Genomic DNA, 14863 nt, shown 5'->3' on the forward strand with positions numbered 1-14863 from the left:
GGTCTTTCTTTAACACTTTTATTCTCCTCCAAATATACTTCATTTGGTGATGCCTTTTAATTTGCACTTTCTTTTCTGTTTCTGTTCTGAGTTAGTTAATGCTGAGGTTGTACAAGTCAGATAATATTATCTCTACTCCTATAACTGGTTTGCCTACTTAATCACATTAACCAGGCAATTCTGATAATCTTTCTTTTCCCTGAGCACACAAAAACACACGAACAAGCACACACACACACACGTGTGTGCAAAAAGACACTTAGTTTATGTAAAGCATATTATACCAAATTGATATTTGGTATAAGTTGGACACCACCATAGAGGAAAGGTTAAAATCAAGGTGAAGTTATTGGTTCTGGGTTGGCAGAGGATAACTACATTGATTCTCTTTTCTCTTTGGAGGTTATCCTCTATTTCTAACAACAGAAAATAATTTCATGGTTAGAAGAAAACCAGATGTGTATTTTCAATAATTTGATTAACAAATAGATACTATATGCCTTCTATGATCTCACGTCTGTGGTAGATGTAGCTACTTGGGAAAAGCAGATAGAAAAAAAAGGATGTTATATGTAAAGAATAATGAGTTTGTCTGGCATGTAATAGTTATACTTGCAAACACAATGCACTTTTTTAGCATATGTTGTGACATGAAGGCGGAGTGGGGGCATGGCTATAGAAGAATGATGAAGCATGAAGATTACTCCAAAGATCTTTAATGAGGTTTGAAAATGTGATTTTCCATTCTAATATGACTTTTCAGATGATAACGACTTGTTCAAAACCTATGAACAACTTTAGAGATACTAAAACATATTGCTATTTAATAAAATAGTTTCAAAAGGGTTTTATAAATTTAAACCTTGATAAGCAATACTGAGAGTGCCTGTTTTAACTATCGCCTCACCAATATTGACACTTTCTTCAGTGTTACTAATTTCATGGGTGAAAATAGTATCTCACTAAAATTGAATCTTAGCCAGTTACTTTAGACATTGTCATTGCCATATGTCTGTTGTCTAGTTGTTTTATCCTTTTTTGTTCTTTTATAGTTGTCTGTTGTTATGTTTTCCCAAAAACTACTTTTGCCCATGTGCTCTTGTATTGATTTGTGTGACCTCTTTATATAAAAACAAATAATGTACCAATTGATTTGGCATAACAGATGTGAATATTTTTCAGGTTTTTCTTCAAAATTTTATTTGGCTAATAGAAATATAAGAGTAAAATGTTAATATAGTTAAATTCATTGAGCTTTAATGTTTTATTTCTTCTATTTTAATGATTTTTTGAAGTTCAACAATTTTATCCCTTACAAAATCATATATGTTCATTAAAGACAATTTGGAATATCCCAAAAAATAGAAGAGTAAAAAAAGTTTTCTTTTGCTATTGCTATTTTCTGCCTTTTAGAAAGATGCATTCTGGTTCATTCTGTTGACAGCATATGATATAATAACTGCTCTTTCATGTCATGTTTCTTCCTGTCATGTCATACAATTCATTTATTAAATAAACATTTATTTATCATCATTAAATATCGGCCACTTTTCCAGGTACTGGAATGCAGCTGTGAACAGTCTTTGATCACATGGAAAATACTTTCTAGTGATAGTATGGTGGGGGACAAAAACACATATCAACATAAAACATACTGGGTATTTTTTAGTGCTATGAAGAAAAGGAAAGTCAGTTAAGGAATAGTAACAAAGAGTTTTGGAAGGAGGGGTTCCAATTTAGTACAGGGTTTGAGGAAAACCCTTATTTGGTGATACTTTAGCAGAGATCTGAGTGAAATGACAGAATGAGAGAAGAAAATCCCAGGCAAAGGGACAGAGCAGGAACAAAAGAGCTGAGATAGGAATGTGCTTGACGTTTCAGAGAACAGTGAAGTGACAGTGTGACAAGAGTGGCATGAGGGAGGGGAAGAGCGGTAGGAGATTTAATCAAAGAGGTAAGGTCACAGTAAGAACTTTGAACTTCATCGAATATGAGATAGGCTGCCATTGATCATTTAGAGGGAGAAGTTACATGATATGACTTGTAAAGATTCACCTTGGTAGTTTTGTGGAGAATAGACTATAGGAAGAAAACAAGGAGAGCTGGAAAACCTGTTAGGAGACTATCAAAATAATCTACCGTAATAAATAGCCTATCTTAATAGGCTACATAATGGCCTACATAAATAACCTATATTAGAGAATTAGAGGTGATGGTGGTTTGGAATGGGAGGTTGCCAACAGAGGTGATACAAAAATTCTAAAATTTTGAATACATATTGAAAACTTAGCCGTCGTGATTTCCCGACAGAGTGGACTCAGCGGGCATGAGAAGAAGAAAGGAGTAAAGAAAAACTCCAAGGCCTTTGGCCTAAAAACTTCAAGAAAAAAGCTGACATTTACTGAGATGAAAAATATTCAAGGACGGAGGAATAAGTTTGGAATGTGAGGAGATAAGAGTTCAGTTATTACAAGGTGTTTGTAATTAGAATTTTAAATAGTCTTTCTTTATTGAAAATATTCTACACTTCAGCTTGCTATGGTGGGAATATTTGTGTATTTCCAAAATTCATGTTAAAATCCTAATGTCCAAAGCAGTGATATTAGGAGGTAGGGTCTCTTGGGAGGTGATTAGAGAATGAGGGTGAGGTCCTCATGAATAGAGTTGATATCCTTACGAAAGAGGCCCAAGGGAGCTTGTTTGCCCCTCCCACCAGGTGAGACTGCAGGGAGAAGGCATTGTCTATGATCAATAGGCCCTCACGAGACACCTAACCTGCCTTGATCTTGGATTTTTTTTTTTTTTTCATAAACAAAAGTGGTCTTTAATGATTTCAGACGTAATCAGCAAAATTCAGATGATTCAGTGAATGGGGACTAATCTCCTAACGCAGTAAGGAAAAGTTTAAATTCATTCTGTCAGTTTGGTACTGTATTTCCATATGATACCTCCAACCCTGGTATTGATTTGTATTTTTAAGGTAATGTCTGTATTTTACCTCTTATGGATGCACTTATTTTTATATTTTAAAGAAACTGATTTTCTCTAGATGAATCCAGAGTACTGTAAATCCTCAGTACCATCAAGAGCATCTTCCTACTCCTTTTTTTTTTTTTTTTTAAATCTTGGTAACTCCTGATCCCAGATTGTATCTTTTTAATTATTATTATTTTTTATTATTATACTTTATGTTCTAGGGTACATGTGCACAACGTGCAGGTTTGTTACATATGTATACATGTGCCAAGTTGGTGTGCTGCACCCATTAACTAGTCATTTACATTAGGTATATCTCCTAATGTTATGCCTCCCCTCTCCCCACACTCCACAACAGGCCCCGATGTCTGATGTTCCCCTTCCTGTGTCCAAGTGATCTCATTGTTCAATTCCCACCTATGAGTGAGAACATGCGGTGTTTGGTTTTCCGTTCTTGCAATAGTTTGCTGAGAATGATGGTTTCCAGCTGCATCCATGTCCCTACAAAGGACACAAACTCATCCTTTTTTATGGTTGCATAGTATTCCATGGTGTTAACCTCCATAACTGTGAGAAATACATTTTCGTTGTTTATAAACTACCCAATTTATGGTATTTTGTAATAATGGCAGAAACTAAGACAAGCCTCTGGAACAGTGTTTCTAGATTAGAAGTTGCAAAATGAGAACTTGCAGGCCGCCACTTGTTTTTGTATTGCCACAGCTACAAAAGGGTTTTACAGGTGAACATATTTACAATTGATTTGATGATTGAGTGATTGAGAACACTAACTTTGAACCTTAATTAAGTGAAATATAACCCTCTCAAATTCTACTCTGTAGGATAATTTTATTATAGTATTCTTTTCTTCTCAATATCATCACTATATTTTGAATTTCGTCAAATTTAACATTTGTGGAGATGTGTTTCTTCTTGTTATATGAAAGCCTGCATAATATCCTTGATGTTTTCTCTTGGCCCACAATGGCTGCAATATTTGTTATCTGGGCTTTTATATAAACAATTTGCTGACTCCTGTTCTAGAAAAAGTATGCATAAAAATCTCCTGGGAGCTATGAGAAAAAAATGTAGATTTCTGTTCTTCAACCCAACATCACCACTGCTACATCAAATTTGATTCAGTAAGCCAAGGGTGAGTCCTAGGAATCCAAATTTTAGCAAATACTACCATTGATTCTGATACACTTTGAAACACAGTTTGAGAAACACAAAAATGTTGAACAGGTTTCAATACTGTCATTTAACTAAATGTGGCCCAGTGCTTCCCCACCAGCATGCCGGTAAATATTAGTTCATCACAAAGATCTTACTGGAGTGAATTGCCACAGGGATTACACTTGCGTATGGTTCTGTCCACTTGCCCAATCACCTTTCTTTGGACCATAGACTTGTTTGGGAACCAAAGCTTTGTTTTTGGACGAAGAGGTCTGTGGTTCCTAATTTGAGCCCATATGATAATTGATGTGTTGTTAGTCCTGGGATCCTTGTATTTGTTCTTATCTCCCTTTCTATATCATCTTTATTATTATTTATATATGTATGCAGGTATATATGCATGCATCCACCCTCAAATTCATCCATCCATTGATCCATTTGTCCATCCAATTTCCTTACAAACATGAAGATTTTAACTTGACTATATTTAGAACAGTCCTCCAACGCAATTGCCATGCACATCCTGAGTTTTTAATAGGTATGATCTACCATTTGTGCCATAGAAAATTTAAAAAATTTACCAATGAACCTTGGAAAGAGCAAATTTTGGATGTCTAACTCAGTACAAACAGCAAAACATAGGGAGCTTTAAAACTCAAACCATTATAACACATTTCAGAATCATTGTTATTATAAGTTAAAAATTATTGCTTTAATACCTTAATGATTGTAGGAAGTTCTGGAGCTTTTAGGTAGTACATATGAAATTAAGCAAGCAAGCAGTAATGTATCTTCTGAGATAATTTCTAGCATTAAATACTGACACTTTTTAATGAACTTTCGATGTGTGCCACAAGTTTGTATTTCCAAGGGCCAAGTCTTTCTTTTTGCCACCTTTTCTACATTCTCATTGTTTCTTGGGATCTACACTGATGGTGCAACAGAGAAACATGACTCCCCTTTCAGAGTTGTTATGAAAGATTTCCATGACTTTTTTTTTTAATCCTTTTTGTATCTAATCATCACCTTTACAAATTTCTGTGAGGGCTCTCTCTTTAGAGAGAATGTATTAACTAGTATCTGACACAGACATGTTTTCCATTTTTTCAACTGTAAAATTCATTTTTTTTTGCATTCAAAATGTGTATTCAATTGATCTGAAACTCCTCTCTGTTTAAATTATGAATTCTTAATACTGACTTAAGTTATTTAATATAACGTTCTTAATTATTCACTGAGGAAGTTTTTTAGGGACAGATTCCATATTGTTTTATGTATTGAGTAACATTTGAAATTTTATCTAACAACTTGAACAATAGATAACCTTTGCATATACAGCAAGATAAACTGCTTTACCAGACAAGGTTAGCAATACTCTAAAAACGTATGTTCCAAGATCAATTAAAACATAATTGTCACGACCCCAAGTTCTCAGCCCCAGATTCCAGTGAAAATTTCAAGCAAGCAATTACTTCAATCAGAAACTCAGCTTAAATGATATTTATGATGAAAATTGCTGCTGAGGGCAGGTTGTAGTCCTGTTTATCAGTTTATGTATTACCTTAAAATGTACCCAGGAGATATTTTTGTCCTTGACCATTACAATAAATTTTATACATGCAGCTCTCACAATCTAAAGATAATACAAACAGTACTCAGTAGTCTGAGAAAATTATTCTGCCTAAAGTAAAACTGTTTTTCATTTTGGAGACTAAAATAAGAGACATACCTAGTTTATACTTTTTCATCCTTTCACAGTTTGTTTCACTTATATCAAAATATAATAGAAGTTTCAGAAAAACGTATCTTCCTGCATACTTTTTTTTTTTTTTTTTTTTTTTTTTGAGACAGAGTCTTGCTCTATCGCCCAGGCTGGAGTGCTGTGGCCGGATCTCAGCTCACTGCAAGCTCCGCCTCCCGGGTTTACGCCATTCTCCTGCCTCAGCCTCCGAGTAGCTGGGATTACAGGCGCCCGCCACCTCGCCCGGCTAGTTTTTTGTATTTTTTAGTAGAGACGGGGTTTCACCGGGTTAGCCAGGATGGTCTCGATCTCCTGACATTGTGATCCACCCGTCTCGGCCTCCCAAAGTGCTGGGATTACAGGCTTGAGCCACCGCGCCCGGCCATCTTCCTGCATACTTTTACTCTTTAACTGAGAGGGTTCACACTATTGCAATATGTCTCCATGAAACAAGTAGATAATTTCATTGCCTATGTTACACTTCAGAAGTATTGGGCAGTTTCTCTTAGCAATATCTCTTGTTATGCTTGGAGTATGATTTCATATCACAAAATTTATCCCACATTAGCAATATATATTTCTAGATATATTCCCTAGTCTTTGCTATTCATATGCTTCAGCACATTGATACATTATGAAACCACAATTCCAAACAGACCCCATGGCTTTGTCGTTGGTTTAATTTGCATCATTATGAAATTTACATTTTTTAAAAGAATATCTTTAGCTAAATACATTCACTCACACCGAAACAGTAGACAAGTTTCCCACCATGTACAACTTACCATGCAAGTCCTGAAGCTTTGTCTCACCGAATTGTACAATATCAAACACATGCACATCTAATAGCTACAAATAAATTTCTGAGCTGATGTTTAGACAGACTATATAATCCAGAAATACCTCATGTATTTTTGAATACTCAGCAAGGATGGGATTGAGATTCAGTGAGGGAGGTAAGAGAGTAGACGGAAGTAGATTAGCACCAATAATTATTTAAGCAAATTCACTTACAAATGAAATACTCCTGAGGCTTAGTGTCACTGTAGTAGTCAAATCAGTGATAAAAATAACCATACAAATTGAATACAAACGGTTTGTGATGTTTTACCTTCAATTAAGTATCAAAATAGGCAGAATTTTAATGCCTTTACAGTATTTACACTTCTAACATTTAAATTACTATTTATTTCTGTACATCCTTTCTTTTTAATTCTTCTTGACTTAATTTGCAACTCCCCTATTTTTTTAAATTCATCAATAAAATAGGAAACAAATTATTCATCCTGACTTGCTTTGCTCTGTAACAATCTTTAATGTAATAAAACTGCCCTTTGAGACAAAAAGACTAAAGTAGGTTCTTCTTTCTTTATTTATAAGTATTAATATATGATAGATTTTTGTGCAATAAGACCATTTACTGATATACTCTGGGCTTCCTGAGACACTGAAAAAGAAATATTTGTAAATTCCTCTCTGTATTTGTTTTAGTCAGGGATTTAGTCTGCTCAATATCCTCAGAGAGAGGTGACTTAAAAAAAGTTGGCTGTCATTCTGTGTAAATTCGCTTACATTACTTTTTAAAATACTGATTTGTAAAGTTCGTGATTTTTCAAAAGCATAATTTATCCTTTTAGAAGTTTCAATTCAATCACGAAAGGATGTAAAATTATTTAGTTTACATTATAGAAGACTTATTTTTTCATACAAAAGATGCCAACATCTTGTGTTTCACTTACATTAGCTCTAAAACAGAGCCAGTCATGCCATACAGTATCAGCACTCATCCCTTATCAGCATTCATCCTTATCTCCCTTAAGCACTAAATAATTTTTAAAAATAAATAAACTGTGAAGTTCCCAAATTTTGATGAGAAATTTAGTGAGTAAACTGATCTTTTTTTCTACCAAATGGGAGATATTTTGAAGTTGACTGCGACTTTTGAGGGTGAAAGTATTTGGAGTTAGTTTTTTAAAGTTTTATAAGAATGATATCTTCAGTATTGGTACTTTGAATTCATCAGGGCTTTATTTTCTCATCTTTCCAATGGTAGCTAGACGATTTTTAAATACTTACTGTGATTCCCTGGAACCAAGAGGGATACATTAACTCTCATGAGGCTGCAAGGAATCATTTGTTAAGTTACATTTCATGGGCAGTAAATAAAACCCTAAAATGTGTAAGGATTAATTCACTTCAAATGAGCATGCTCTTGTATCTCAAGGATTATTGTGGTCATACTGTTGGATTCAGGAGCACGACTTTGTGAAATAGCATTGGACTCGATGGAGCACCCCATTAACTTATAAAAAGCGTTGCTCTACAAATAGACTGTTTGATTTAAGTTATGCCAATTATTAGAAGCTTTGTCTGTTTAAGACAGGCTCATCAATCAAGTATGAAACACAAAAACAATGAAAAAACGAGCATGAGAAGAAGGAAAGCATTGAGAAACCTTAACACTGTAAGCACTAGTCTATGTAACCAATAACACTATGTATAAGCACCAGTCTATGTAACCAATCATTTCTCAATTATTTCTTCATAAGATGGGCTTTAATACAAATGGCTTATTCTGTAATAACTCATTTCTTTTATCAAATATTGAGGGAATTGAAAAGCAAACAAATGGAGGGGTATAATTCAGATTATGAATTCATTCATTCCACAAATATTTGTGGAATGCCTCCTATATTCCAGCTGTTGTCATAAGTGCTGAAAAAACTTGTTTTATCTGTCTGCAGTCATATATTGATACATTTCTAATTATTCCCTTATATTAGGCCACTTATTTATAGGGAAGAGGGTATTCACTCCATTCCTCTCTCCCCTTAAAAAAATATTGTAACTTTTTCCCACTGGGCTAAAGATATCACTTACATGTGTAATATTTTATTTTTCTCCTTCACCATTATTACTAGATAGGCAGCAGTATGTGCCAACTTCTTGTACAAAAAAGCCTCCTCAAAATAACCTTGACTGTGATGGCTTGCAATTACAAAACAATATTTTTAGTTTTCTTCTCCTTGGGTACATTTAAAGTTTATACAAGTGACTGTTTTGAAAAGCCAAACAGAACAAAACAAAATTTGTACTAAATGGTGCATTCGTAACCTAACTATTTAATTTGTACTAATTATCTTGTGATAAAAGAAATGATGAGCAAAAGTACAGGATTGAAAAACTACCCTGGTGTTTACATTCAAATAGAGAATATCTTTCCTTTATATTTTCGCTTTGATTTTCACCAACGGAATTTACAGTGTTTTTTTCAACAGTTTATCAAAGCACTAAACATATATATTTTATCTGTTCTTAGGCATATTTTAATTTCTTCTTTTCTTTACACTGGCTAGCTTTTCAAAAATAGTAATAGTTTAAATCCATTGTTCCAAAAATATATTAAATGCTTTTATTTGATAATTTCTACATTATAGATACCTGTCTAGATTTATATTGAATCAAAGCATTTGTAAAGGCTGCAGGCTAACACTGATACTTCAGGTTTATAAATTTAACTGAAGACTGGTAATGGGTAAAAACAAATCGAGAGTATATATGATAAATAATTACCAACATAAACATTTTAAATTTTATTTGTAGTTTCATAGTTTTGATATACGTTAATAATCACAATGGTGTAAAGCAATTTGGCTCAGAAAAATGAAAAATAAGATTTGTTTTTAGTTTTCCATTTGTCAATCTAAATGCAGAATATATCTTGAAAGTATTCCAAAATTTTGATACATATATCAATATGATGTGCACATATTTTTTTCATCAGATTTAAGCTTTTGCAAATTATATAAATTTTTTTGCAGTCATGGAATTAATAACGGTTTTAAGCAAGTGATGTTCATCACGGCATTGTTTACGCATGTAAATATGTGAAAAATCACATAAATTAGATTCAGTAGCAAACTGTTTAGATAAATTATAGTATGTCAACACAAGGGAATACTATGCAGTCAATAAGATGATGATAGAGATTGATATTTATTGTCATGAAAAGATGATTATGGTTCAGTTTAAAATTAAAAATACAGAACAGTAAATATAGTATGGATTTTTGGTCAAAATGTTTGTGTATACATAGGAAAAAATACAAAAAGATATTTACACATTGAAAACGTTCATTGTGGTTATTTCTGAACTGTGGAAATTTTACTTCCTTCTGCACTGTGTACATTTTTTACAATGAGCATGTGTTACGTTTATAATCAATAAAAACAGTGATTTCCATTTTGAAAATATTTGAAAACGAATAAACCTGTAATTTGTAGATAAACAAATACATAGAAACAGCTTATTGTCATTATTTTATGGTCAAAGAGCTAACAAAAGTGTTAACAAAATTATTTATTTACATTGTACTATGTATGAAAATGAAGATTTGTATATAAGGTAATAAAACTGACAGTAGAGACAAAAACATATTCTAATGGTCAAATCTGTGGCATAAGTGAATCATATTATAAAAAAGTAATTATTAAATTTTACATAAATTAGGTATTTTCTTCTTCCTAAAAGGACTTGAACAGGTATATATTTTTAAAAAGGTAATACAAAAAATAGAAAAATAAGTGTAATATGAATGGAAGGCCGGCAATGAGGAGAACAGGAAACCACAAGTGAAATGTAGAGAATCTCTAATTTAGAAATTACAGGCTAATTAATGTAACTGCAATATTGAACAAAACCTTTTTTTTTTTTTTTTTTGAATTTTCAAGCAGCCAAGACATAAAGAAAACCATATTGGTTTCACAGTTCTCATATAATAGCTGGAGGCATATGACTTAATCCAAGAGACAACCTATTCCTTACCTTTGAAACATCTGTAAACATTATCAAAAGGATACACTCAATAATTTACAAGAGATAACAAGTTTAATAGAAGGTGTTCTTCCAAGAAGTTTTTCAACATCATTCTGTGGATTATTTGCCTTTTATATTGACAGTTGATAAAAGCTGAAGGTAAAAGATTAAATTATTTATAGGTAAAGGCAATTCAGTGCAGTTATTCATTTTTCTTGTTAATTTAACATGATCCAAGTATATGTACTAAGGAATTTAGAAAAATGGATGGTAGGAGTGGTACTGAAAGTATCCTCAAATACCAAATCTTTAGGAAAGGTTTTTAAGATGCAATTCTTACTTTAAATAGCCACTGCCTTAAGTGTTAATTTTCTAAGTGACTAATTGAGAAAACACCAATATGCTTACTTATTTGGGCAAGAAGTTAATACAACCACTCCCAACAATTAGTCAAAAGTATTATCAAGTCTGTAGTATGTTCACAACATATTAAAAAATGAAAGAAGAATACAAATAAATAAAGAAAATAAAATAAATTTCACGTTAAAAAATTCATTTTGCATAAAAATTTTAAGTGAAATTATGCAGATGTTAATTGGATCACATATGATTTTCCCTGCTGTACTGACTTCTCAAAAAGCAAGTTAGAACTTTTCACTGTGATAGATTCAGAAGAACCATGTTGACAATATTTTCATGAAAAATAATAGAGTATTATTGAAATAAGAAGGGAAATATACTCAATCAATTGCCTCACCTTGACTGTTCAGGAAAAAAAAAAGTGGAGGAATACACTTTATTCTACATATTTCTAAGGATATTACATCAAAAAAATACAAAACGACAATTTTACAATTAGAAATTATGTTCCATTCTAAATTGAACAGTTTTCTAGTTTTGCATTTTTTTTTCAAAAGAAAGAATTCACTTAAAAAAAAAAAGAAACTTGTGAATTAGCATAAAATAACCCCTTATCACAAAGGAGCCCAAACTAAGGAGGCACCAACTAAGGCTGAAACGAACTGAGCATTCTTATTCTCAGCACCTGCGCCTGGCCTGGCCCAGGGTGACGTGCAGGGGCTTGGAGCCCACTACGCGGCCATTCATCTCATCCACTGCTTTGGTAGCCTCTTCAAAAGAGGAAAAGCAGACCACACCAAATCCTTTGCCTTGCCCCACTTCCATCATCACTTTGGCCCGACTAATTGACCCAAAGGAAGAAAATTCCTCCTTCAGTTTTTCATCATTGATTGTCTCATCCAAGTTCTTAATATAGATAGGCACCCCTGGGGGCCGACTTTTTTCTTTTAACCTCAGCCGTTCAAATCTCCGCCTCAACTCAGCCAGGCGTTCAATTTTCTTCTGTGCTCGCCCTACATAGAGGACTTTTCCATCGATGGACTTTCCATGCAAGTCTAGCACAGCCTTTTGGGCAGCCTCGTGTGTCTCATATCTCACAAATCCAAAGCCTTTAGATTTCCCACTGGCATCTCTTATTACTTTAACACTCTCAGTTGGCCCATATTCACAGAAAAGTTCCTTCAGTTTTTCGTCATCTATGTCGTCTCCAATGTTTTTAACGAAAACATTGGTGAAAGTTGCTCTATCCCTGGTTCTGACCTCAGCCGCCCGCTCTTCTGGGAATTTGAATCTGCCAACATACACCTGGCGGTTGTTGAGCCGCACTCCATTCATGTGCCAGATGGCTCTATTGGCAGCGGCCAGGCTGTCAAAGTGCACATAGGCATAACCCTTAGAGCCGTTGTCATCGCATACGACTTTGCAGGACAGAATGTTCCCAAAAGCAGAAAATAAGTAAAACAGGGCCCTATTGTCTATGGATTTGTCCAGGTTTTTGATGAATATATTTCCCACTCCAGACTTTCTTAAGCGGTCATCTGGCTGAGACCACATAAGGCGGAATGGTTTTCCATTAATCAAATCAAAATTCATGGTGTTCAAGGCCCACTCTGCATCCGCGGGAAAGCGGAAGTTAACATAGCCATAGCCCAAGGGGCTGCGGGTCACCGGATCACGGCAGATTCGGGTGAATCGCAGAGGGCCAGCAGGCCTGAACTTCTTATAGAGCATGTCCTCGGTGACATCTGGGTCCAAGTCACCCACGTACAGAGCGGCCTTGAGATACTTCTTTTTCTTGCCAGCAGGATTAGGCTCCCCGCTCCCCATCTCTCTGAGCACTGGGAGGAGGTTCTCTTTGAAGAGAAAAAAGGCTGCTTTCTCTAAGCTATGGGCCAAACAGCTGTTCAGGAACAGAAAAAGCCAAGGCAGGCAAAAGGAAGCTAAAAGCAGACTCAGAATCACTGTCGAGGCTGAGAAAATGAAGTTCAGAAACAGCTGGTCAGCAGGCTTAGAACAAACACATCAGACAAAAAGGCGCCCCAAATACGAATCTATTCTCCCTGCGGGGACTTAAAATTGTCACCCGTTCAGATTTAAAATCAGTTTCAAAAGCCAGTACCGGAAACGTAATTTTCCTGTCCCCGTGAAATTGTGAGAAGCCACCAAGCAGCTGGCTGGCTCCCCACAACTAGCATTGCAGGCAGAGGCCTCCCGACCCGTTTTCTGCATAAATACAGGCCTAGAGCTCCTCTTGGTTTAAAATGATATCAACAAGGGCAGGGACCGAGCGCGTATTCCTCCGCCGGCTGCCTGGCCAGTCTCGGGCTGGCTAGCCTTTCGCTAAGGCCTCTCCGCACTCAGCGTCTGCGAACGGGTACACTAGACACTTGGTGCGATAAGACCGGCAGGCAGGCTGCAGGCAGCGGATAGGACACAGAGACAGACAGACAGACACACGCGCGGGGGATCGAAGACCGCCCAGATACCCAAGATGCCCACTGGGTACGGACCGAGTGAGGCGCGGTGATTTCAGCAGCCTGAGGCTCGAGGCAGGTCCGGAGAGACTGACTGGCAAACGCGCAGTGAGTGGGTCAGCTCTGACGCGAGGCGGGTCTGGCCAGATGCGGGGCGGAGTCAGCGAAGAAGGGCAGATGCGCGGCGGGCGGTCCCAGCGCAGACCGATGGGCTGGGGTTTCTCTCCGCAGGACAGTCCAACGGAGGGACCAAGAGCCAGTAGCAGTGATAGGGAGGGGGGACGGGCGGGGCGCGAGAAACCCGGAACCGTGCTAAGTAACTTCCCGCTTCCTCTATGCCAAGATTAAAAAACAGAAAGAAAGAGAGAAAGGGGGAGAGAGAGAGAGAGAGAGAGAGAAGGAGAGAAAGAAAAATGTAAGATGGCTTTTAGATGTTTCTTATATTTTAAATGTTATTTATTAATTAAAATACTATATTTAAGCTGAACATCTAAAAATCACATAAGAAGATGATGACCTGGGCAAAAATAATAAGTTTTAAAAAACTAATTATCAATTTAATTTTAGCTTAGGAAAAAGATAGGTTGCATACTTTCTTGAGTACATTGGAAAGTCAAAGTTTACAACTGCCCTGGCTTCCCAGTCCAGTGCTAAAGGATCACAGGGTCAAGTAGAACACAGGGTCATGTTGCCTTTGGCCTTTAGCCTTACTTTATTAATCTCCAACATAATGGTAATGTTTTGCCCAGGTGGTAGGCAAAGAGATCTTTTCTCTGATCCCATAATACTCAGGTTTTAATGATTGGAGAGCCATATAAGGGCTTTTGATGGTGTTTAGTGCCACAAAACGTTGAAACTGTTGAGCTGCCGCGAAAATTACATTTACAAAATCTCAGTTAAAGAGATAAAAGCCACAGAACCAATACAAAATATATAATTAATATTTATAGATGAAATAAACATATTAAGATGTATGCACTTTACACAATTGTGAATTTCAGCATGAGTTGTCAACTTGAAACCCTTGCAGGAAACAGTGCCATCAGAATGGACTCAACTCAGCGGTTTCTCAACAATATCTTTCTTCAGAGTATTTGAGAAACCCTTGTGGAGAGAAATTTTGACCGTGTTTTCAGAAATTCACTGATATCTAGCATACACAAACAACACTTCAAGGAGCTCCTTCCACAATTTCTACCGCTCCAGAAAAATCCAAACAAAACATCTATCACTACTCTTAGGCTGGAAAAGATCCTGGGAAAAAAAGAGTGCAAGAGAAGGACATTACCTTAGTGGGTGTTTTCCTAATAAGTCCTCAGAA

At 35.7% G+C, this 14863-nt stretch overlaps 1 protein-coding gene across 1 annotated transcript; it reads right to left on the minus strand.

The window, feature by feature from the left end:
* Positions 1–9870: 9870 nt before the first annotated feature.
* Positions 9871–13782, minus strand: PABPC5 (poly(A) binding protein cytoplasmic 5). The gene is made up of 2 exons (XM_003917954.2): positions 13579–13782; positions 9871–13038 (listed from the first exon to the last, which is right to left on the minus strand). The coding sequence occupies exon 2, from the start codon at positions 12893–12895 to the stop codon at positions 11747–11749; it is 1149 nt and encodes a 382-aa protein (XP_003918003.1). The 5' UTR covers positions 12896–13038; positions 13579–13782; the 3' UTR covers positions 9871–11746.
* Between the last annotated feature and the right edge of the window lie 1081 nt (positions 13783–14863).

The sequence above is a fragment of the Papio anubis genome, chromosome X (genome assembly GCF_008728515.1).
Source record: "Papio anubis isolate 15944 chromosome X, Panubis1.0, whole genome shotgun sequence".
Taxonomy (NCBI): Eukaryota; Metazoa; Chordata; class Mammalia; order Primates; family Cercopithecidae; genus Papio; species Papio anubis.

Coding starts and splice junctions, on each gene's coding strand:
- PABPC5 (XM_003917954.2), bottom strand. CDS start 12,895: ATGGGGAGCGGGGAGCCTAATCCTGCTGGCAAGAAAAAGAAGTATCTC.